Below are 23,367 nucleotides of genomic sequence, written 5' to 3'. Positions count from 1 at the left end.
TTTGCAAATATTTTTTACCAAAACATTGTGCTCAGTATTCTTTAACTGTTGGCCAAATATCATATCAATTGGTCAAGCCATTACATTCTGATGCCCTTACAAAGAAGTTACAAAGTGAGGGAAAGTGAGCTTCGCTCAAAAAATTGTTGTTTAATGTTTTAAACTCTAACCATATAAAAGCATTGGTGAATTTCCCAACTAGAATTTGCAAAACAAAGAAGAGTGCAATTGATAATGTTTTTACTAATATAGCCAAGAGCAAAATAAAAGTTTCAGGAATAATTACTGAATTGTCTTACCATGATGCTCAGCTGTGTGTAATTACTGATAACAGTATGGACATTTCAAAAATCCAAAAAACAATAATTGTAACATACCGTAGGAAATTTACTGATGATAGCATTGCTCAGTTTTGTAAACTATTAGAAAGTGAAAACTGGATTAATGTGTTTAATGCACCTGTTAATAATAAGTTTGACGTTTTCTTTGATATAATTAAGTATGATTTTGATGTTTGTTTTCCTAAGGTTAAAAGTAGATTAACCAGAGTAAATAGTAATTGGATTACAGATGATATTATAAATAAAAGAATAGATATTTTAGATTTGAGTAATACTGCTAGGAATTTTAAAGATAAATCATTTCAAAATATTCTGATAAAAAAAAGAAAGAACTAAAAAAAGAAGTCATTGAAACTAAATGTAATTAATTATCATAGCTTATTGGAAAAATCACGAAATGTTAGTAAAACTACATGGGATATTGTAAATAGGGAAGTTGGAGCAAATCATAAATCAAGGCTTGGTGAAAGTTTAAGTTTACCATATATTAAAGCCAATAACTGCACGGACGTTGAAGAAGTCTGTCATCTCTTTAATGATTACTATACAATGATGGTTGAAAATGATATATTGCCCAAACTAATATCTTCTACGGGTTCAAAAAATATTATTACACCCTCCCAAAAATTGATATCAAAATTCAGTCTTTCACCAATTACTTATGAAGAGCTGGATAACATTATAACTTCTTTTGATAATAAATTTTCCACTGGCTGGGATGAAATACCAATGCCAATAATTAAACAGGCTCGTCTATATATATAATTACCATTACTACATGTTATAAACTCTTCTTTTATCTCTGGAATTTTCCCCGAAAAATTAAAAAAATCAAAAATTAAACCTTGTTATAAAAATGGTAACCCAGAAGAAGTGTGTAATTACAGACCTATCTCATTGTTATGCTCATTTTCAAAAATTTTTGAGCGAGTTGTGCATATACAACTTTCAAAATACTTAGAGGAAAATAATTTATTAGATAAGGAACAATATGGTTTTAGAGAAGGAAGGTCCGTGATTGACGCAGGTGTCGATTTCTGTGAATCTATAATTAATTCAATTGATTCAAAGGAAAAAGTAGTAGGAATATTCTTAGACTTAACAAAAGCCTTTGATAGTGTCTCACATGATTTACTTCTTGAAAAACTTAAATATAACGGTGTAAAAGGGAGAGCTTGGCGTTGGTTTGAATCTTATCTTACAGGCAGGCAGCAGTATGTCACAATTGATCACATAAATAGCCATAATCAATTAATTACTTACACTTCCTCAACAAAAATGGTTAAGTATGGTGTCCCTCAAGGATCAATATTGGGGCCTTTATTATTCTTAATTTACTTAACTGACTTCCCCTCATTGATAGAATCTCCCAATCGTGTTTGTTTATTTGCTGATGACATCAATATAAAAATATCTGGAAATTCAAATACTGATGTGGAAGTCTCTTCTTTTGTTGAGCTTACCAAATGTAACCAATATTTAAATGAAATCAATTTATTACCGAATACAATAAAAACTAATTATATAAATTTTTCTTCAACGAGCAAAAATTCACCTGAGTTTAATATTTTTATGGATACAATTTTACTAAATGAAGTTAAAACAATAAAATTTCTTGGATTGCATATAGATGATAAATTCAACTGGGACAGTCATGTTGAAAACGTTTGTAATAAAGTCAACTCAGGCATACATGCATTAAGACAGATGTCAAAATTTAGTAGTTTAAAAACCTAAAAAATAGTATATCATTCCTTAATTGAATCACATATTTCTTTTGAGTTGTGTCTTTATGGGGGCACATCAAATTTTAACCTAAATAGCATTCTGGAACTTAAAAAAAAAGCAATTCGCATTATGTTAAAACTAAAGTCAAAAACATCTGCAAAAGAGCAGTTTAAAGAAATATGAATTATGACTGTTTTAGCTTATACATTTATCAAATAGCCCTTTATATTAAATCAAACCATGAAAGATTTCCAAAATTGAACTCTTTTCATACATATTCAACCAGAAAAGGTAATGAATTGGGGTTCAACAGATATAATTTATCGGTTTATGAAAAAGTTCCATCTTATAGTGGTGTTAAATATTTCAATAGCTTACCTGACAATATAAAAAATATAAGTAATTTTAATTCATTTAAAAAACGTTTGAAATTATTTCTCACCAACAGACCCTTGTATAAATTAGAAGATTTTTTTCCAACTTCCTGAAATTTGATTTTTTTTATAATAACAATGTTCTTTGTAAGTAGTCTTAAGTTTAATATTGTGTTTTTATAACTGACTTCATTCTGTACAAAATGTGCAATATGAATAAAGTTATTTTGATTGATTGATTGATTGATTGATATGGCAACCACAGTGAAATTTCCAGTAACTGATTAGATTTACATCTCGGTATTATTTCAAGATTTGATTACATTTGGAAACTTTTCCACTTACCCCAGTTTTAAAATATTATCAATCAAGATGGGAACGCTGCCAGGGTGCGTATTTTAACCAAAATACAGTATGAGCGAAGGATGAGGGTAGAACTGTGTGAGATGATCTGTGTGGCTTTTTACTGACTGAGAACAGCTTTTTTATCAGTCAGGATCATTTATTTAAAGCCCAATGATCAGGGACAGCTTAATACTATTTAATACTTAATTTCCTCTTTAATACTATACCTAATTTTTAAAAACCCTGCAATGACTAGAGATTATTCAAAGAAAAAGGAGGATAGCAGCTAGCTTACCTTGAAAGTGTGGGTAGGCCATAGAACAAGTAGAAAAATATTTTTCACACAATATTTCGTCCCCTAAGGGACTAAGTCAAGTGTAGAGAAAGAGTTTATAATTAGGTAATTTATAAACTCTTTCTCTACACTTGACAAAGTCCCTTAGGGGACGAAATATTGTGTTGAAAAATGTTTTTCTACTTGTTCTATGGCCTACCCACACTTTCAAGGTAAGCTAGCTGCTATCCTCCTTTTTCTACAATTTAAAATCCTGGCCTAGAGCCTTTCCTTAAACAAAACTAGAGATTATTCAAATTATTTTAAGAGTGAGGAAAAGCTAGCTAAACAATTGTGTCAGTTAAAGTGGTCCTTAATTTTTTCATTCTGTTGGATAGGTGTATGAAAATTATTGAATTTCGAGAAAAAAACCTTAAATCTATAATCAAATCTTTTTTACAATTATGGACCTGTTTTGTTTTGGTGTCTAAATACAAGGTATTTTATCACACATGCCATAATGAAATTAAGTGTTTGAGATATTTGAAAATGAAAATAAATATTTGCTATTTCATTTATCAGTTTTCACTCGGGCTCTTGTGTTTTTCTACACTATGTTGGCGTTTCATAGTGTGTCAGCTGTCAGCTGTCTGTCACTTAATATATATGCAACAAAAATACAACTTTACTGATACTGATTCCTTCAGCTTACTGAGTGTAGTTAATTCAAGTTTTGGGGCATTGTTTCATTAACCTATATACACACACAAAAACTAAACATATAGAAGACTTAATATATACTAGTGTACCTGTTGCTCGAATTCGAGCAATTGCATTACAGGCGACTCAAAGATTATGGAAATACTCACAATCTACAAAACAGTTACACATAATCAAAATATTTTGTAAATAAATATCTTATCTTTTTTCGAAAAGCCGATCTTGTTTTTTAGTGTTTTCTACAAATTTTTCCCTCTCATAGTCGCATTAGGTTGTCTATGATAACGATTATAAATGAAAAAAAAAAAAAAAACATTATTTCTATTTCTTCTACTTGGTTGTGTTTCTATGACTTTTTCAATTTTTCTATTGTATGCAAATCGGTTATTTCAATGATTGCTCAAGAAATGTAGAACAGTGTTAATTCAGTTTTATTTTTAGCCTATATCAAATTGTCCAGGATTTCTCACTCTTTCCCATTCTAATAATTACACCAACCCAAGATTCGTCTACAGATGCAATATGCCAACGAATATCACCTACGTACAATCTCCAAGAAGTGATAAAAAAGGCAGAAACCAACCCATACAATAGATATAAGACTCCAAAAGAAATAATTTTAAGAGTTACTGTGATAATAGGATTTTCCACTGATTTGGTAATAAAACATTATATTGCAAAACATGACGCGATGCAGAAGAAAATCCATTTTAAAATCAGAAAACCCCATCGCAAATACTGTACTTCATTTTGACAAATTCAATAAATCACAATGTAAATATTAACAGCTGTTTCATTTAAAAGTAGTGTAGAATTATGCATATGGTCGTAATGTAAACAAATCTGAAGAGGCAACTTTAAAGGCTTCTGGGGCAGAGCCCCAAGGGAATTGACCTCGTTTCTCTTTTGATGGCTCATCTACAGACCAAGACCTTTCTTTAGAGACCCCTACCAAGTTTCTACGCCCAGCCGTTCTCTCAAATTAGCTGTGACAAAAACCCCGTTTTCCTCCATAAGAATAACATGGGATGGGAATTCAAAGGCCACTGGGGCAGAGCCCCAAGGGATTTCACCATGTTTCTCTTTTGATGGCTCATCTACAGACCAAGACCATTCTTTAGACACCTCTACCGAGTTTCTACGCCCAGCCGTTCTCTCAAAATAGCTGTGAGAAAGAAAAACTGTTTCAAATTAATATATAGATTTTACCAACCATTGATTTGACATTGTGTACGTTCCGTCCAGAGATGATGGATATGTATACATCAGGCATGTTTGAAAGTCGCTCCAGCACTGCCTTGGTTTCATTTGGCAACACTGCTAGATCAGGGTGAGGAGCCAGTGGTGCCAATGTTCCATCGTAGTCTAGCAGTAGCGCCAACTTGTGATCACCAACGTACCTAGGGGTGGCATTTACATCCCAATAACATTGTGTTCTGTGTATAAATATCTCAATACTTGGGTGTCATTTGGTAACAACACTAGATCAGGGCGAGGAGCCAGTGGTGCCAAAATTCCATCATAGTCTAGCAATAGTGCCAACTTGTGATCACCAATGTACTTGTAGTCTCTATAATGGAACCTGCTTCTGACCCTCCACCATACAGCCTATAGCGGCAATATTAATATCTAAATAACATGTGTCTAGTGGGTAAATATCCCATAAATCTATAAAGAAATATAAAGTGTGACCACAAGTGATACACAAACAAAAATACAGTAACAATGTAGTTATGTTTCTATAGATTGGACTGTTTTCATCAGCAAAATCAAGGGAAAAATGAACTCCGGCTGATTCTGTTTTGCCCAAGGAATACTTAGGTCTTGAAACACATGTCTTAAAAACAACCGCTTTGGCAGGGTAACAAAATCATATAACTTAAAAACTTTTTTGAGGTGAAAAGTTTGCAAATACCCAATGCTCTTCAACTCACTTGGCCAGATACTCTTCAAAGTCGTCTAAGGTCACAGGCTGCATGGTTGTAGGCATCATCTCCTCCCCATCCTCAACTATCAACGAGCCCATAGCCTTGAGGAAGGACTTCATCCAGTAGTCCACATCATAGATCTTCTCTCTCCGTCGCAAGTAGTTCATACGGAGAGTGCGTTCATCCTCTGGCATCGTCAGAGCCCTGCAAACACCAAACACATAAAACAGGAATGATACATGTTAATACAGAACGACTCCTAAAATTGACACATTGACATGATGAAATTGTAGTGTCTTGGATATCAGCCAGAGCAAGGTTGGATAAGCAAACAAGTCGGGTAAGACAGAAATTAAATTTTTTAAGCCAATCTAAATAAGTTTGAAAGTCGATTCTAGGCTTTTGAGTTTGTCAAATATTAAAACCACAAACTTTTTCTTTTTTAGTTATAACATTAAACTCAGTTTCAAATATAATTTTCAGAATAACGTCACACATAAAGATAATGAAAGCTAGTGCTAGTCTCAATGTTGATAATTGAGAAAGACCCTTGAAGTCTAACCAGTTAAAATTATTTTACTGAACAGAATTACAATCTCAATGTTACCTATGAATGATATCAGCTGCATGTTCTATCTCATAGGGGTTGCAGATGAGTGCCTCGTGCATCATCTCCCCAGCTCCAGCGAAGGGCGAGACAACCAACACTCCTGGAGGTTCTCGTATCTGACAAGCTACAAACTCCTTGGCCACCAAGTTCATACCTGCAAAACACACAAACACGGTATGATAATGATAGCCTTCCACCTGTTTGAAAGTGTTGTCCTAGATAAAAAAATTGACATATAATGGTTAAAACATACCTCGTCAGACAATCCTTAACATGTAGTGTCGATGTTGCTACATATGTTTCGGCGGTTATTTACTGATCTCCGCCATCGTCAGGCAAACAAAAGGATCCACTTGATGTGTCGTCAGAATAAATAAATAATACACACATTTTACAAAACACAAAAACGAAAATGATAGGCCTATCAATTACACGCACTGCAGTGCGTGTAATTGATAGGCCTATCATTTTCGTTTTTGTGTTTTGTAAAATGTGTGTATTATTTATTTATTCTGACGACACATCAAGTGGATCCTTTTGTTTGCCTGACGATGGCGGAGATCAGTAAATAACCGCCGAAACATATGTAGCAACATCGACACTACATGTTAAGGATTGTCTGACGAGGTATGTTTTAACCATTATATGTCATATTACGCAATCCTGGGGCTATAAAAATGAATTTAAAAAAAATTGATTTTTCCAAACAACGATTTGAATTGTTTGAGCAGCTAGTGGTTCTTGTACTCATAGTGGGATCGATTCCGGATCCAGGTGCCGTTTGTACTAGGCAAATGAAAAGTACGTTATCTAAAAAAAATGTTGATTTTGGATTGTAACAAGAGCAGGGCTGTACCCATGTTTAAATAACCCCGCTACAGCAAACGCACAGACTAAGCAAATTTATATTTTCTGACTGGATTTTTACTAAAATTTATCTTAACTGTAACCATATCAGATTTATCCCCCCCCAGATTTATTCCAATTGTGATCGTCTTCCTCAATCACAGCATCATCATGGTTCTTCCTTGCAATCACGATTTTCTTACTACATACCACAATGTTAAAAAGAGAGCTAACAGAACGCCCAAACCATAATCTCCTCCCATTCCTGTTCAGATTTCACAATTTTGGTTACCTGGTCGGCTTTACACCGAGTATTGAATATGAGGGAGTATGATTACTCACCGTCTCTGAGTGGAGTGACCAGTGCGACGCTAGCTTCTCTGTAGAACGCCGCCAGCTCTGCCTGGCTGACACAGCCGTAGATGTAGCGGATCGGACTCCAGTTGGGAGTTGTGAAGCGACCATTGATTCTTCCCACCAGCTGATCCATTTCCTCCTTCAGCTCCTGATACTCCTTTACATCTGTGCGTGAAGGCACGGCTATCTGGAGGAAGGAGACCTGCGCAACAGTGTGACAATCATCCATGGTGATTTATTGACTATTTGGAATTTTAGTGTGAAAGGTCAAAAAGATGATTAGTATTTAAAGGTACTTTTTCCTTGTTTTTAGTTAATGCTTAAAAATGGTGAGTGTACATTATTCAAGAGATTATTGCAAACTTTCACTTCTTCCATCATGATAGAAAATAACTTAGTTTTCATAATGTTTGGAGAACTGGAACCTGATCCCGTTTATCAGATTGAAAAATGCAAAAATGTCTGCAATTGCTAAATAACAATTTTGGCGTAGTTGGCCAAATACTTCAGTACATTCTGGTAGTAAAACTAGCTCTTTTGTCTTAAAGCCCACAGTTGGAAGGTACAAATTAATAAATCCTATTTTTCATACCTAGACCTGAAAATATCCAACTTTTTTATATTTTGCAGTCAAAGGAGCTGTAACAAACAATTTCTGACCGGGTTCTTCAAATCCAGATCAACCTTCCAACACAATGGCACAACAAAGTTTGGGAAAACATCAAGGTCACACAAGATGAAACAAAAAATTAATTACGCAAAAAGAAAACTGACAAATCTACATTTTTCTCAGATGAGCTATCTTAACTCTATTGCCTTTTAAAAATACCTTCAAAGAAATAAAATAGACCATTATTGTTCTCAATTTTTGGTGGATAATCGTTATTTTAGCAACTGGTGAAAAAATTGACACTTTTTTAAACAAGAGAAAAATATGTAAATTCTATCGAGTTTAAAAAAACAATTTTAACACAAGTTGCACATTATATTTTGTCTAAATTTGTTGGTATGGAAGAACATAAATATAATTATGTACTCAAATGTACTTACAACATTGATGTTAGAATTTTTGTGGCTGAGCTGTATTATTGTGGCAACGAGAAACACCTCAAAGTTTGATAAAGGAAAAGTACTCTCTATTTACATACTGTTGATCGTCTCCATAAATTAATAGTTGCTTTGTTTTTAAACAAAAATATTGTGTTCTATGTTGAAATACTACCTAACGTTTTAAAGGAAAGAATTAATTTAATACATCTATAGGTATTGTTCAGTTTATCAGTTGTCCTGGAGCAAGAAAAGTAGTGAGCAAAGTAAAATTTTAACTTTGCTCACGACTTCCCTCACCACTTTGGATGACAATAGAATAAAACAAATTTGCCAGAAAAGTGAGTAAAGTAAAATTTTGTGATATCAGCGGCTTTGCAAAACTAATTCTCGTGTAGCAAAATGCCACCTTCTATGCCAATGCCAACTGTAGACAAAATACATTGACAACAGCAGCATACCTTTTGGATATGTTCGGGGTGTTTCTCCAGCAGCCTCTCAAAAGCTCTCAACCTGTGTACAAGGCCCTTGGTGTAGTCCAGTCGGTCCACTCCCAGGATGATCTTCTGGGTGGTGTTGGTCACCATCTGAGGCGCTTGCTCTGCCAGCTCTACAAACCTGAGGGCAAGTGATATTAGTAAATTTCTCAGTCTATTCTTCAAAACTCATGTCTGTGGAAAAAACTGAAGTTTAAAAAAATGCAATAAAAACAAACTGTTTACAAAATATCTATGTCTATTTTGAATGACACCACACCATCAAGAAGATCAGTAGAGAGTAAAAAAAGTCATACAAAAAAAAAAACAAATGATAGCCTGATTCCAAAATTGCTCAATGCGATGGTGATTGTGTACCAAAATCTTGACTGATGAATATAAACAAAGCACTTTAAAATTAATACAGAAGGTTCATTACAAGGGCTGTTTGTAAATTAAGGTATCCATCAAGATCCCATCGCAGCAAAGCAAGTTAGATCAAATCTGACACCAATGCTATGTAAGTACTTGACTTTATCTACAACTATTCAAGCTGGTTCTTACCCCTATATGACAATTTATTCCGATTTATTTGAACCAAAAACAGTGTGAGGTAAAATTTATACTTCTGCCAAGTATGACTTTAATTTCGCTGTGATTGGGGGAAATTCTGGATCCATAATCGAAACTGAAGGTTGAAAACATTAAGAATCAATGAGTCCTCGTAAACACCGTTATTGAAGAATTTATGTAATTCAGGATAAAAATCAGCCCATTGGTTATAAAAACAACAAGAGTTCTATACAAACAAAGTTTTACAAGTGACATGATTACAGTGTTGGAAGCAGGTTCTGGACATCTCACCTCTGGTAAGGAATGCCGATGGGCAGTGGACGGACTCTCACAGTGCGACCTCCGTGTTCGACCAACAGAGACTTGCGGTCCACTCTGCAGCCTAGTCTACGCTGGCAACAGTCTACAAAGTTGAGGCAGTAATCTTCTATGTGGAACCCAACCATGTCACAGCCTAAAAGGGAATGCACAATTAATAAACTGTATTTGTAGAAAATATTTGGTGTTTATTATGTAACATTATTTATAATACAATATAGATGAAGTATTTCCTGGTTTACGGTGTAAGATTTTATCAGGGTCTTAGGGTTTTAACAAGTAATGACATATAACAAGTACCATCTCGACATGTCGTATTAAGTTCATTTTTAACTTATAGTATAGTAGGTAATTAAAAAGAATATAGTTTTTTACCAAATATTTTATTAAATTTTTATTATCTTGAAAGTAATGTGTAGGTCAACTAAGTTAAAATCAAAATGACTTTTGTTTGCAATACAATAACCAATTAATATTTTAAAATATTATTTTACTAAAATCAGCGAGCGTCCAATAAAGGAATCCGCTTGGAAAAAACAGAAAAACATTAACGAAGCTTAAGCAAAAAGATTTACAGTTGCAACAAGCCGGTAAGTAAGAACATTGATTTTAAATTCAATGAAGCGTCCTTGAAGTGACAGGTGGACGAGGGAATCAATGCCTTGATGTAACTCAAGTGTGTGAATCTTGAACAACATTTGTATTGGAAACTATATCCTCACAACCCTCTATGCTTTGTCCATACAAGTAAAATTAGTAAAAATACAATTATGATTTTACTACAAGTGTTAAAGTGTATAAGTCTATGTAAGACTAAAAAAAAAAAGTTGCTATCCAAAGCATTTTATTAAAAGTTATTTTGTTTGTTATATCAATTTAGGTTACTTTACTTTGTATCTTTATAAAGTTCAAATTTGAATATGGAAAATATTTAAACTTAATTCTGTCTTTTTAACTATATATAATTATTATGATAATGAGTCCTTAAGGTAAAATAACTGAGAAGAAAATACAGACTCACCCAACATTCCCTGGAGGATTTCATCGGCCCAGGGGAAGAGCCGGAAGATGTCCCAAGGAGGGAACGGAATGTGAAGGAAAAATCCAAGTTTCATCCTCAAGCCTAAGTCATCGCCTTCCTAGAACATTACATCATAAAACATCAGGGAAAGTGTTGTGAAGGTTTTTCATGACTTAGAACTACTTCATAGTGAAAAGAATGGATGTTCAAATAAAAAAATACTCTCTCATTTTCTTATAACCTAACAATATAAAATACCGTTTGTATTTTAAAATAAGAACAATATTATTGTGACTTGTACTAGATTTTAGAAATTGTGATCACTATTACTCCAAAACTATAGTAAAAAAATGCAAACTAAAACCTAAACAAAAAAGAACACCAATAATGCAAGTAAGATTGATTGAGTCAATCCTGGAATCAGTCTAAAATACTCTAAAGGGACAAAAGGTAAATTTGTTAAACTCTCCTAAACATACCCTTAGCATCAGTGGGTCTCTCTGGGGGTAATCTTGTCAAATTTTAGTTAAAAAGTCTATTAAATAAACTCAGGGATGGGAACACAATTATTTTAATGTAGGTATACCAGAACTCGCCTCGTTGTTAAAAACTCAACCAAAAGTATTTATTGTGCAAACTTCTATATTTTCATCCCACACTGTAAATAAAACATGTTAAATCTCCATAAGAAAAGTTGAATTTCCATTTATGACCCAATTAACAAAATATTCTCAAAATACAGATAAAACCTGCACTTATAGGACCGATAACGTTTCTTTTGGTATAACCAGTGTGTAAATCGGTCCAGTAGTATGGTCAGGGTGGATGTCGTAAGCTTAAAAATTTTGCCCATGTCCAAATACTATAAGAAAAGGTTCTCCATAAGAAAAGTTTAATTTCCATTTTTGACCCAACTAACATAAATATTTTTAAAATCTATTACTTATTTAATACGCAAGCAGGTTTTTTGTGACAATTACTCCTCCGAAACTACTGAACCGATTGAGATGTTTTTGGTGTCATTGGAAAGAGCGTAACGTGAAGTTATGCAGGAAACTTTCTTTTTAGGGAAATAATTAGAGAGTGAGGCCCTGGCGCCCTTTAAAGTTCTGTATTTCTCCATAAGGATAACATAGGAGATAATTTTTATTTACAGAAACATATGTTTGTTACTTGAACATAGTCAAAGTCTACTACATAATAATTGCTGTGTATTATGACTGTTAATGTATACTACATTTCAATCAAGGATTGTATACCTTATAGTTTACTCATAAGGGATCTTACTATTTTATTTTAATTCTGGGAATAGTAAAATTTAGTTGAGATTAAGTTACTACGATTTAGAAAGCTTTACTATAATAATTTATGTATTTAAAATCACAAATCTTTGACATTATTAATTCATTTGAAACAAAACAGCTGATCGACAAATCAAACAAATCATATACTTCATGTGAAATGTTGTTACACAATAGTTATTTGTGTAACTAGTGGTGAAAGTGGCACTTTGCTGCACACGAGAGCAATGTTTACGCACGAGCCGCAGGCGAGTGCGGAATGATCTCGAGTGCAGCAAAGGCCTTTTTCACTCGTGTTACACATTATATTTTTCCTACAGTCACTAATATAAAGCATATAAATAATTAGTCTTTCAAACACTATACAACACGTTTTTAGGTTCAGTTGGCAACACAAATGGTGCCCTAGAGAAAGTAGTACCCGCGGTCTGTATCACTCCGCTATTTTTCCTCGGCAAGAAATGTGCTACGCGTTTTGAGAATATAGTTCCGTATGTTTTTGTAATTTGAAGTGGTTTCCGTGCCAAAAAAAAATGCTTTAAAGGTATTTTCTTGTTTATTAAGATCGTAGGAATGTTTTAAAAACGTTTAAAAGAAAAGCCCAGAAAGTTCAGGAATACCGACACTATAAACACGAAATGACAGGTTAAATCGTAGTTATAATAGTCAATCAGCTGCTCATAGTATTATTATCGTTAAGTGTTGCCAACCTATTTCCAAGCGTACACGGATTACTTGCATAATAGAACCACGCTGTTTTGTGTTGTTTCGTTGGAATCCTGATGTGCGGCAAAGTATAAACCGTACGGCAAAGTATAAATATGCAGCAATTAGCAGCTTTCTGTACTATAAACAGTACAAGGAAGCCAACTTTGTCGGGTGACTGTAGGAAAAAATAGGTTACACAACCAATAACTTGATTCTTTTTTACTTGTGGGTGTATTTACTGTATTTTGAGTTTGCTGTTATGAAAGCACCAAGCCAAGTAACTTAAGCACTTTAATTAAAGAGCAGCACTGTTCTTACCCAGACCAATTTCAGTCATGAGTAACTATATTATATGTTGTTTTAAGTTGGGCTACATCTTTTAATAGGTTACACATATTCATCATGGGAAATTTTGACGAGGGTAATCTTCCTGAAGGTAACTTCAAGACTAAAATCGTAGTATTCATGGAAGTGCTTTTGTGGTTAAAATATTCTTTTTTAGTGTTTATTTTTCAAAGTGTTTTCTTCAAGCTGCATTTTATGACCCTCAAAATATGCTACATAGGCCTATTGGTTTGATATGACAAACAGTTTTGTTAAATGTGTTTAAAATTTTTTTTAAATAACTACCCTATAACATCCTTGAACACTTATTAATTCACTAAATAAAATACACATACAGCTAGAAAATGGCTGGACTGCTTCTCTTCTAAGGATTTATTATTACTGTATTTAGTTTTTTACTTCGAGCCAATATATAACACGATGAATTTGTTTTCTAAATTCATATGTAATTTTGCGGGGCATTGAGCCGCACAGGTTCACTAGTACAAATAAAACCTTTACATTATATAGGACAGATAACCTTTTTTTTGGTATAACCCGCGTGTAATTCAGTCCGGTAGATTGGTCAGGCTAGCTGTCATAAGTTTTGCTAAAGTTTTTTAATATATAAGATTAATTTGTTTATTAAAAATTATATTAGGCTAATTCATGTTGTGTGTATACTACTAAAAGTTCAAAACAAATTGTTTAAATATTTACTAAACTTCACAGTAACTTAATAATAAACAGTATACTATCTAAAACTTTTAGGTTTTCATCTACATCTATTTTACTTATCCAAAGAATGTTTGAATCAATGATTTATTCTTGATTACACATTGTAATAGGCTAGTTAGTTGTTCTCTGTAAACAAGTGATTTATTAATATTTGGTGCCTCCACTATATGGGTAAAACCAATACAAAAGAAGTCACTGAAGGTCAGTCGCTTTGTTAAAGGACAATTACAATGGGAAGACAGCATCTAACTGACAGGAAGTGTCCTTGATCAATGTCAATGTCATTCAGTCACTACCTCAGCTGATTGGAGCATAGTAGAATATCTAATCACTATCTTTCAATAGTCAATGTCGCTATCTAATATTATTTTTTAATTTTTTTTTACCAATTGGACCTCATACAGTTCCTTCCAAACCAAGCGGTTCTTGTTTCACAAAATTCTGAAACACTATTTTGTATTTGAAAACAAAAATTACTGTGTTTTTTAATCTATAAAAAAAAACTGAACTAATATTTTAACAATAGTTGTTGGAAGAACAAAATGTACAGAAATACTATCCCACAACATAAAAATAATGTACTGTCACTTTTCATTGAGCAATATACAAAATTTATTGTAAGAAACAAAAATTTACTCAGGAAAAAAGTATACGAACAATTATAGAAAACAAAAACAAATACAAACACACATTCTTAATAATTTAAAATATCTGTTTTACGATACTTTAATTAAAGACCATGTCCTTAAAAGAGGGTTTATGAAAAAAAAAATTATCAGAGAAGTTCTCATCAAGACATTCAAGTATGCCGTTGATAGGTGTGCGGTTTCCAGTTTTGTTTTGTTTAAAAAAATCCAAACATGGAATTTAATTTAACAAATAAAATTACTTGGCTCGTTTGTTTATATTTAAACAACTTAAATTTCACAAATGAAGTCGTCTCAGTTAGACGGAACAAGAGTTGACACAGAGTTTAAAATAAACTTAGTGTATGAGACACTGACTGACAGTTGTAAAAATAGACCGACCTGGAAGCTAGAATACAATCTGAGCCTTGGCTTTAATTTATGTCCAACTCTCTGACTGCTCAAACAGCCTTCTGAAACTGCTACTAGGAAATAGACAGAAACTACTTCCTCTGGCAAAACCACCTTCAACTTTGTTCTTGTGGTAAATGTAAAGGAAAGGTTACTTGGTTTTGTCGACTTGGAATAGTAAGAAGCTCCAAGTTAGCAATAAAGTAATGTGAATTATAAAAAAAAATTAGAATAGCCTTAATTAAATTGAAAAGTTAATTTTTTTATTTGAGAAGGAGGGGGGTTGTGTTTGTAGATTTAAAGATAAACTTTGCTATGTTTGTTAAGTTGTTCCTGTTCACTACTGTTGACCATCTAGTTTCTTAACTTTTTCAAATATCACAATTAGGGTTATTAAGAGGAATAAATTAGCTTGTAAAATTAGGTCTGTGTTAACTGAACATAACAGGAACCAGTAAATACTCTTAATCGTTTTGGAAACAACACTTTTTTAAGCTTAATGATCTTGAAACAGTTTAGTGGATTTTTAAATGGTGTACCTACTTATTTTCCATTCAATGGCTCAAAAAATACTAAGCTAACTTACCTATATTTTGCCTGTGGGTATACAACCAAAGGTTGGTTGATTATATTTATATTTTGACATATATTTATTTAGATAGGAGAATTCAAAACCCTGAATATATACATAATATATTAATATCAAACGCAGTTATAATTATTGTTTTTGTCTACACTATTAGAAATTTTTAGGTTTTTTATGAGAGAATGGTCCAAATCCTGGTCTGGCAGACCTTTTTTAGATAGCATATTTAATTAACCCCTATGACATCTGGTTCCAGAATCATGATAGATTAGAATCAAACCAGTGACAATCATGAGGCCAGTTAAAGCCAACCATGCTGTACCTGCTCGGCTACCCAGAAAATTAAAAATTATATGGTGTACTAAAAAATCATTAAGGGTCTTTTCAAAAAGAGGACCACCATATCAATAGTTGCTATATGCAAATGAAGATGATGTAAATGAGTTAGGAGTACTAACAGGGGTGTATACTGACAGAAACAACCTTATAACATTATACAGAGTATTATATTTTTGTATGCCATAAAATGTGGACTACCGATGCACAGACCAGTTCAGTTTTGGCATCTACATAATCATATCTGTATTATTACTAGCCCAGTAAATCTGTTAAAAAGGTTATGTAAAAATTAACATAAGGTTTAAGTAATAGGTTCTTCTTGAAAAGACCCGTCATTACTTCAGCTATCACATTCACTGGCATCTTTACAATAGTGTAAACACTTACATTTCTGATGGTGTTAGCTGCCAACATGAGATGGTAGTCATGAAGCCACACCAGTGGAGGCCCAGAGTCGGGACTGTCCGCTAGCTTCTTGAGAGCCACAATCGTCTGCGTAGCAAACTCCTGATTGACTTCACAGTACGCCTAAAACAAACACACCATCAAAGTGATCATTACTGAATCCAAACTCAAGGGTAAAAGTTATACTTGTTTATTACAGTGTAGTTTCAACAATTTTCTTGTTGATTTATTAGGAGATTACAGTTAGTAGCCTAGTTTTTAGACTATTGTCAAAGAAAGAACCTTGTTGTGTAGTACAATCACTGCCACCTATTTGTACCGTCGCCTGTCAGTCAGTAGGGCATAGAAGTAGTTAGAATTTTTTGTACATTGTCAACATTTAGATTCGTCATAAATAAAATTTATTTTATGTTGTTTGGTAGGGAGATTGTAAGTAATTTCTTCCTCTGATGAAAATCTGAATTTTTAAAGGTTTTTCTAGCTGGTGAACATTACAAAAGGTTGTAAGTATCAGTTTCACTAAAATAATTTATGATTAAAGTAATCTCAACAGGTGTATGTATGATTAAAATGTGAGTGATTTTCTAAGCCTTCTTTTAGAGGACCAGCGTTTCTCCAAGACCCATAGAAATTCTTCCGGACAATTCAGTCAGTTTTATCACAGACTCACAATTCAATCTTACCTAAATGACAAATCTATTTAAAACTTTAAATCTTCTTTAAACTTTTATGTGCATATGTTAAAACTACTAAAGCTTTTGTTTTAAAATAGATATTTTGCTACAATTAAGTTATCTCTCCGAAAAATATGTATTGGTGCAAATTTCAAAATAAAATATAACAAATATACCTTCCAGTGGTCAGCAGAGAATGCAGCTCGGTCAGGCATGGAGTGGAAGAGTGGCCAGAATGTGCCATTACAGCAGCCGTTGTAGTAGCTGTCAAACACCTGTGGGTCAACTCTTACTGCTATCACCTGGAAAACACAGTTAAGTGTTAAGGACATTGTCAATGAATCATTGGTATACACAAATGCATCACCCAATCAATGCAACTATTACTGTGTATTTCTTAATAAATATGCTATACAGCCACAAACAGATACAATGCAAAAAAGATGACTGATTTCTTGACATACCTAACACACAGATTAACGTTTTAGTTGTTAATAAAAAGTCAATTAAGTTATGTTTAGGTTATTTCATTTTCTTAGAAATAAGCAAAATAGACAGTGAAATAAGCTGATTTAGCGAGCAAGAATGAGTAAAGCAGAAATGAGATATTTTACACACTGTGTTTACAGGTGTGGCAATGTGATAATTTCCATGCAGTGGTAGGGAAAGACTATTCCATTATCTTTTAGATTCAAAATACTATGAAACTACACACTCTTTGAGACACTTTTGAAGACTTGATTCAAACAGGAATAAATGCCCTTGAAATGCAAAGTGTTATTGCTTAGCTATGAGATCTAAATTAACATACTCATGCAAATAGGTTTCTACATACAGATCAGTTAAAACGTGCTGTCTGGTTCTGAGCAAGTTAAAACTTTGCCAAAGTAATTCAAAGTATTAGGCACACATAGAAACAAATATAGATGGATTTTTTTATCATAAAAGGGTCTAATATAAATTTACATTTACTAACGTCTTCTTAGAAGAAGAATATCCCAGTGATTCGGAAAGATTTCCTGCAAGAAACAAGATCCCTAACTGAAATTTTTATATCTACAGTATTTTAGTATTTGCAATTAAAAATATTTCAAAACTGAATCACAGTCAAAACTAGGTGGTTGTGAAAACTCCTGCGACATGACAAACTGACCTTCTCAGACTTAAGTCCGGATGTAGGGGTCTGATCCTTGGGGTCTGACTCGGGTATTTTCTCATTGGGGTCTGTGAGGTGTATGCCAGGCCATCCCACCCAGATACCTTGGCATCTGACCACCACAGGGGCCACAGCTGTTACTAGACCTCCAGCACTGTGTAAACAAAACACTTGTTAACATTGTAGGCTGTTATAGATTACCACTTGTTATATCCACAGCTCATGTTGTGGAGCTTAGTCCCCACAACACTACAAATATTCAAATATCCCGTCTAAACTACCAATCTCAAACCCAGGGCTGCTCGCGCATGCGCGGGAGCAGGTCAGTAAGACAAGTGAAGGAACTCTTTGTCTGGTGTCCAAGTTCGTGAAGTCAGGATGCAGGGCTGAATTGCTTGGGAAATGGGGGGGACGCCCCCTTGAGGTTTTTGTGTCGTAGAGTAGTAGTAGTAGTAATATTAATTAATATGTAATTTCAGACCATGTAGTCAAATTCCCTGTCTCATTTATTCCGTCATTTATTATTCATCATTCATTCAAAATGTTAATTCACGTTGTTTCCAGTTGACTTATATATTAATATTCCATATGTTGAACAATCGAGTTATTTCTGTGTTATAAATGCCTTAATTAATCAAACAGTCATCAAAGCTGGCTCTTAGGGCCTGTGAATTGCGGTAAATTGTCTCCTCCGTTTAAATAATGTGTCCAGTTATCGTTTCCAACAAGAACGATTTGGTCAGGAACATAAATCACATGACCAGATCACCAAAGTGTGCATAAAAACATGCCACAATGTCGTTAGACGTGCCAGCCTAGTGGTTAGCTTCTTAGACTTTGTTGCAAGAGGGATTGCTAGGTTCAATTTCCGGCAAAAGCAAACAAATTTGAGGGATTTGGCCTGCATTCCCTTATAAACACTTAGGTTTCTCTAAAGGTTTATATTGTCAAAAATCCTAAATTAGGATTGATGATGTAAGGTATATGTAATCCTTTTTATATTTTACAAATAAAAATGTCACCTGTTTGATCCTGATAAAAGTCAGAAGCTTTTTTAAAGTTTTAAAATGAATCTAGCTTTCTCTGAACATTGGGCTCTTATGGTTCTGGCTAATGAACCAGCTGATCACCAACAAAGTTGTCATAAAATTTATTTCAACACATCCTTTACTCATTTTTGACTTAAAATCACACCTTGGCGTGTCAAGATCATATTTCACTTTAATCTACAGCCTATGCGTTAATTTAGTAATGTTATGACGTTTTTTTGTGGTTAAAGTTGACACATGTATTCTAAACAAAGGTGTCCACACATACAATAACTTGTAACTAGGATTTAAATTAAGTTACCAGCACAGCACTTTCGTTTGGGTAACTAAGTATTTGAAGTCATTGTAAAGAGTAAGAACTGGTGTAAGTAAAATTTTGTAATGTAAATACATTCTGATAAAATATTTACTATTAGTCTACATTTAGTAACTGCCTCAAAAAGGTAGTGGGTTCTTTAAAAAACCCTTACATAGTAAGGGTGTCTTTGTTTATTAACACCACTAGTATTGATAGTATTGAAGAGACTCACCTGGCCCCGTTTTTGGTTGGGAGATTGTGGGGAATTATTTTACTGAGTAAAATACCAAAAAATGATTTGTTAACACCTCTTGAGGCTATGTATTCTATTTAACTTGAAAACAACAATTTAGTACTTTGTATTAAGATGATAGTATGAAGAAGTCTTTGTTATGCGGCATACAAATGTATCCTAATTAATTTTACTTAATTAAAAATAGGACAATGATCTCTGTTCTGCTTTTTACACTGATAATGCACATCAAATGTCCACAGCAATAAATAATTGGATTTGATATAGTTATTCATAGTAAATTTTACACTCAAGTGACACATCTGCCAACAGCCTTGACAAAAAAACCATGAAAGCAATCAATTTGTATGCAGTGCTGAAGGTTGGAATTCAAAACAAGTTCTACAACCTGGGCCATTCAGCTTCTAAATGTGGTGTCAAGCAGTTTTCTTTCAAAAGAGAAAGGCCAGGAGAACATATATCTCTTGTGAGTGTGAATCAACTAAAAAACTATATGTAAAGGTGTTGAATACACATACACATTTGTAAAAAATGTTTGGTAAAAATATTTAATTCCTTTCTTTATACAAAATTACCTCCAACTTCAAGTAATTCTATGATAAGGCTAGGCTTATCTATTATGGCTCATGACATTATCCAAGGTACATAGGAAAACAATCTAGTTTATCTGCTGTTAATTGCTGGCTCCATATAACTGATTAGGAATGTTTAGTTTATAGAACCATAAGTTTTATGACTGACACATTATAAAATTAAGTACTGTAGAAAGATAAATCATTTTATACAGCCTATCACACATTGTATGCAAGATGTGAGCAAGCTAAGGGCCTTGCAACTTCCACAACATGAGCAACTTCCTTATCAAGAAATGGATTAAATATCTATATTTGCATCTTATGGGTTAAGCCACTATTTGGTAAACGCAACATTTTTTCAAGAGATTTTCAGTATTAACAACAGAACTTTACAAGTTCACATTGACGTTCTCAACCAGTTGAAGAGTTTTAAACTTTTGTCGACAACATTTCTTATATTTTATTGCCATTTTTGGTCTTTGTACTACCGATTAAAATTCAAATCAAACAGAAAACGCGCGAAAGCAAGGACCCAACAACGGCCAATCACGTGAGCGCGGAGTGATATGAACTTGTTAACGTCGTGGATGTCTTCCCAACGGTGACTTGGGGACCAGGCTTCGAGCCGTGATGTTCGGAAATCTTTAAATTCTCCTTTCAAAGTCAAAGTCAAAATAAACTTTATTCGTATGAATACATTGCAGCATCAGAATAGAGTCACATATAACTAAAAATCCCATACTTTCATGCTATATAGCTAAAATACAATATATTTAAAACTATATATAAAACCCAGGCAACCAGTAGTGGAGCCCTCACTTAAGGAAACTCCGAAAAAGAATAGAGAGCTTTATTAACAAGATATTCTTTCAGCAATTTTTTAAATTTATTGTAATTTTGCTCATTTCTAATTAAATTTGGCAACTGAGTAAAAAATTTGGTACCCATATATTTAGTTTTGTTTTTATAAAAATGCAGATTATGTTTATCAAAAATAATTTTATTTCGGGTATCATAATGATGCTTGGATTCAAAAAATATATCACTTTCATGTTCTTTGACATACTTTATTGTTTCTAAGACATAAAGACTGTAAACTGTCAAAATTTGAAGATCTTTAAATAAGTTTTCGACACTCTCTGTGCTTTTTAAACCTAACATGATTCGTATTGCTTTTTTTGTTTTATCAGAATTTTGTCCAAATTATATATTGAGGTAGCTCCATATATACAAATTCCGTATGCCAGATGAGAGTGTATTAAAGAATAATATATTGTTTTCAGCACTGTAAGGTCAGATATTTTTGACATTTGCCACAGTGCATATATTCCTGATGACATCTTTTTCACTACATTATCAACATGATCATTCCAAGATAGATGTCGATCAATGAAAAGTCCTAAAAATTTTGTCTGATTTGCTTTATTTATTATGTTATTGCCAACTTTGATTTTTGGATCCAGAGCTATTTTATTTTGTTTTGTGGAGAAACTTACTATCATTGTTTTGCTTGTATTTAATAGAAGGTTATTTTGATTTAAAAATTTTTGAATACTCATTAAGTCCAAATTGGCTGAGAGCTCAATATCAGAACTGGAATTTCCTTTAACAATTAAATTAGCATCATCTGCATATAGTGACATCGAACTGAAGCTGGTACTCTTAGGCAGACCATCCAGGTAACACAAAAAAAGTAATGGACCCAGGATGGATCCCTGAGGTACTCCATACTTAATCACCTGAGCTTCACAGACATAGCTTCTTAAATAATTACAATAATTACCATAATCTAGATATTTCATTTCAACAAACTGATGCCTATTAAATAAATAAGAGGAAAACCAAGCACACTCTTTTCCTTGAATACCCAGTGATTTTAATCTTTCAATTAAAACAGGGTGTGCCACACTGTCAAAAGCACGGAAGAGGTCAAGGAAAATACCCACCACCCTTTCACCCTTATCAACTGCATCAATTATGTTTTCAATAAATTCAACTGCAGCAGTTATTGTGGACTTCCCTTGCCGAAAACCATGCTGCTCTTTATCTAACAAATTATTCGATTCTAAAAAGTTTACTAACTGATTGTATACTATCTTTTCAAAAATTTTTGAAAAGGATGATAGCAATGAAACAGGTCTATAACAAGTTATATCTTTACGGTCACCTTTTTTAAAAATAGGGATAACTTTTGAAATTTTTAATTTATCTGGGAAATGACCTGAGATGAAAGATGAATTAATTAGATGAACTAGGGGTTTAAGTAAAAATTGTGAAGATTTTTTTATAAGGGTCATAGGAATACAATCGATACCAGTAGAATATTTATTGTCAAATAAAGAAATTACTTTCAGTAATTCCTCTTCTGTAATTGGTGTGAATCTGAATTTAGTATTAGTTTTTAGAGGAGGAACTTCCAGTTGCAGTGGGGGAATATTGGGAACCACAAATCTCTCCACTGCATTAACAAAGAAATCATTAAAGACTCTGCTAACTTCCATTGGTTTATTAATTAACCTATCATTGTAATTCAAACATATATTATTATTTCGGCTTTCTTTTTTTCCTAATTTAGTATTTATTATATTCCATGTAGTTTTAACCTTGTTAGAAGAATTTTTAATTTTGTTACTTATTTGACTTTTAGTTGTATTCAATAAAGTCTGATTTAGTAATACTTTTTTCTGCTTAATGTGTTCTTTTATTGCCTGATTTTTTGTTTGCCTAAACAAACTTTCCAAATCAATTATATCCTGTTTTATGGCTTTAAGTTCTGTGGTTATCCATTTTCTCTCCGGTTGAGTCCTCTCAGAAATGAACACCTTAGGAAAAGATAAATCAAAATAATATCTAAATAGTGAATCAAACACATGATACTTTCTTTCAACTGGTGCTTGGAATACCTCAATCCAAGTTTCTTTTGAAATGTACATCATGAAGTTTTCATAATTAGCTACATTGAAAAC

General features: G+C 33.2%; 1 protein-coding gene across 2 annotated transcripts in view; it reads right to left on the bottom strand.

Moving 5' to 3' along the window:
- LOC128988028 (uncharacterized) overlaps window positions 1-23,367 on the bottom strand; it is a 49,821-nt gene that overhangs the window by 8,704 nt on the left and 17,750 nt on the right. For both annotated transcript variants that reach the window (XM_054409202.1, XM_054409203.1), the window contains exons 2-11: window positions 18,224-18,380; window positions 17,247-17,372; window positions 16,379-16,519; window positions 10,959-11,076; window positions 9,911-10,073; window positions 9,032-9,188; window positions 7,509-7,725; window positions 6,318-6,474; window positions 5,717-5,914; window positions 4,996-5,182 (exon numbers count right to left, since the gene is read on the bottom strand). In XM_054409202.1, coding sequence (XP_054265177.1) covers window positions 4,996-5,182; window positions 5,717-5,914; window positions 6,318-6,474; window positions 7,509-7,725; window positions 9,032-9,188; window positions 9,911-10,073; window positions 10,959-11,076; window positions 16,379-16,519; window positions 17,247-17,372; window positions 18,224-18,380 — 1,621 coding nt within the window. The remainder of the gene's footprint in view (window positions 1-4,995; window positions 5,183-5,716; window positions 5,915-6,317; window positions 6,475-7,508; window positions 7,726-9,031; window positions 9,189-9,910; window positions 10,074-10,958; window positions 11,077-16,378; window positions 16,520-17,246; window positions 17,373-18,223; window positions 18,381-23,367) is intronic.

This window comes from Macrosteles quadrilineatus, unplaced genomic scaffold, assembly GCF_028750875.1.
Source record: "Macrosteles quadrilineatus isolate MER2022 unplaced genomic scaffold, UCM_ALF_1.0 Scaffold_2__2_contigs__length_208266976, whole genome shotgun sequence".
NCBI classification, from domain to species: domain Eukaryota; kingdom Metazoa; phylum Arthropoda; class Insecta; order Hemiptera; family Cicadellidae; genus Macrosteles; species Macrosteles quadrilineatus.
This window is presented reverse-complemented; position numbering and strand designations above follow the sequence as displayed.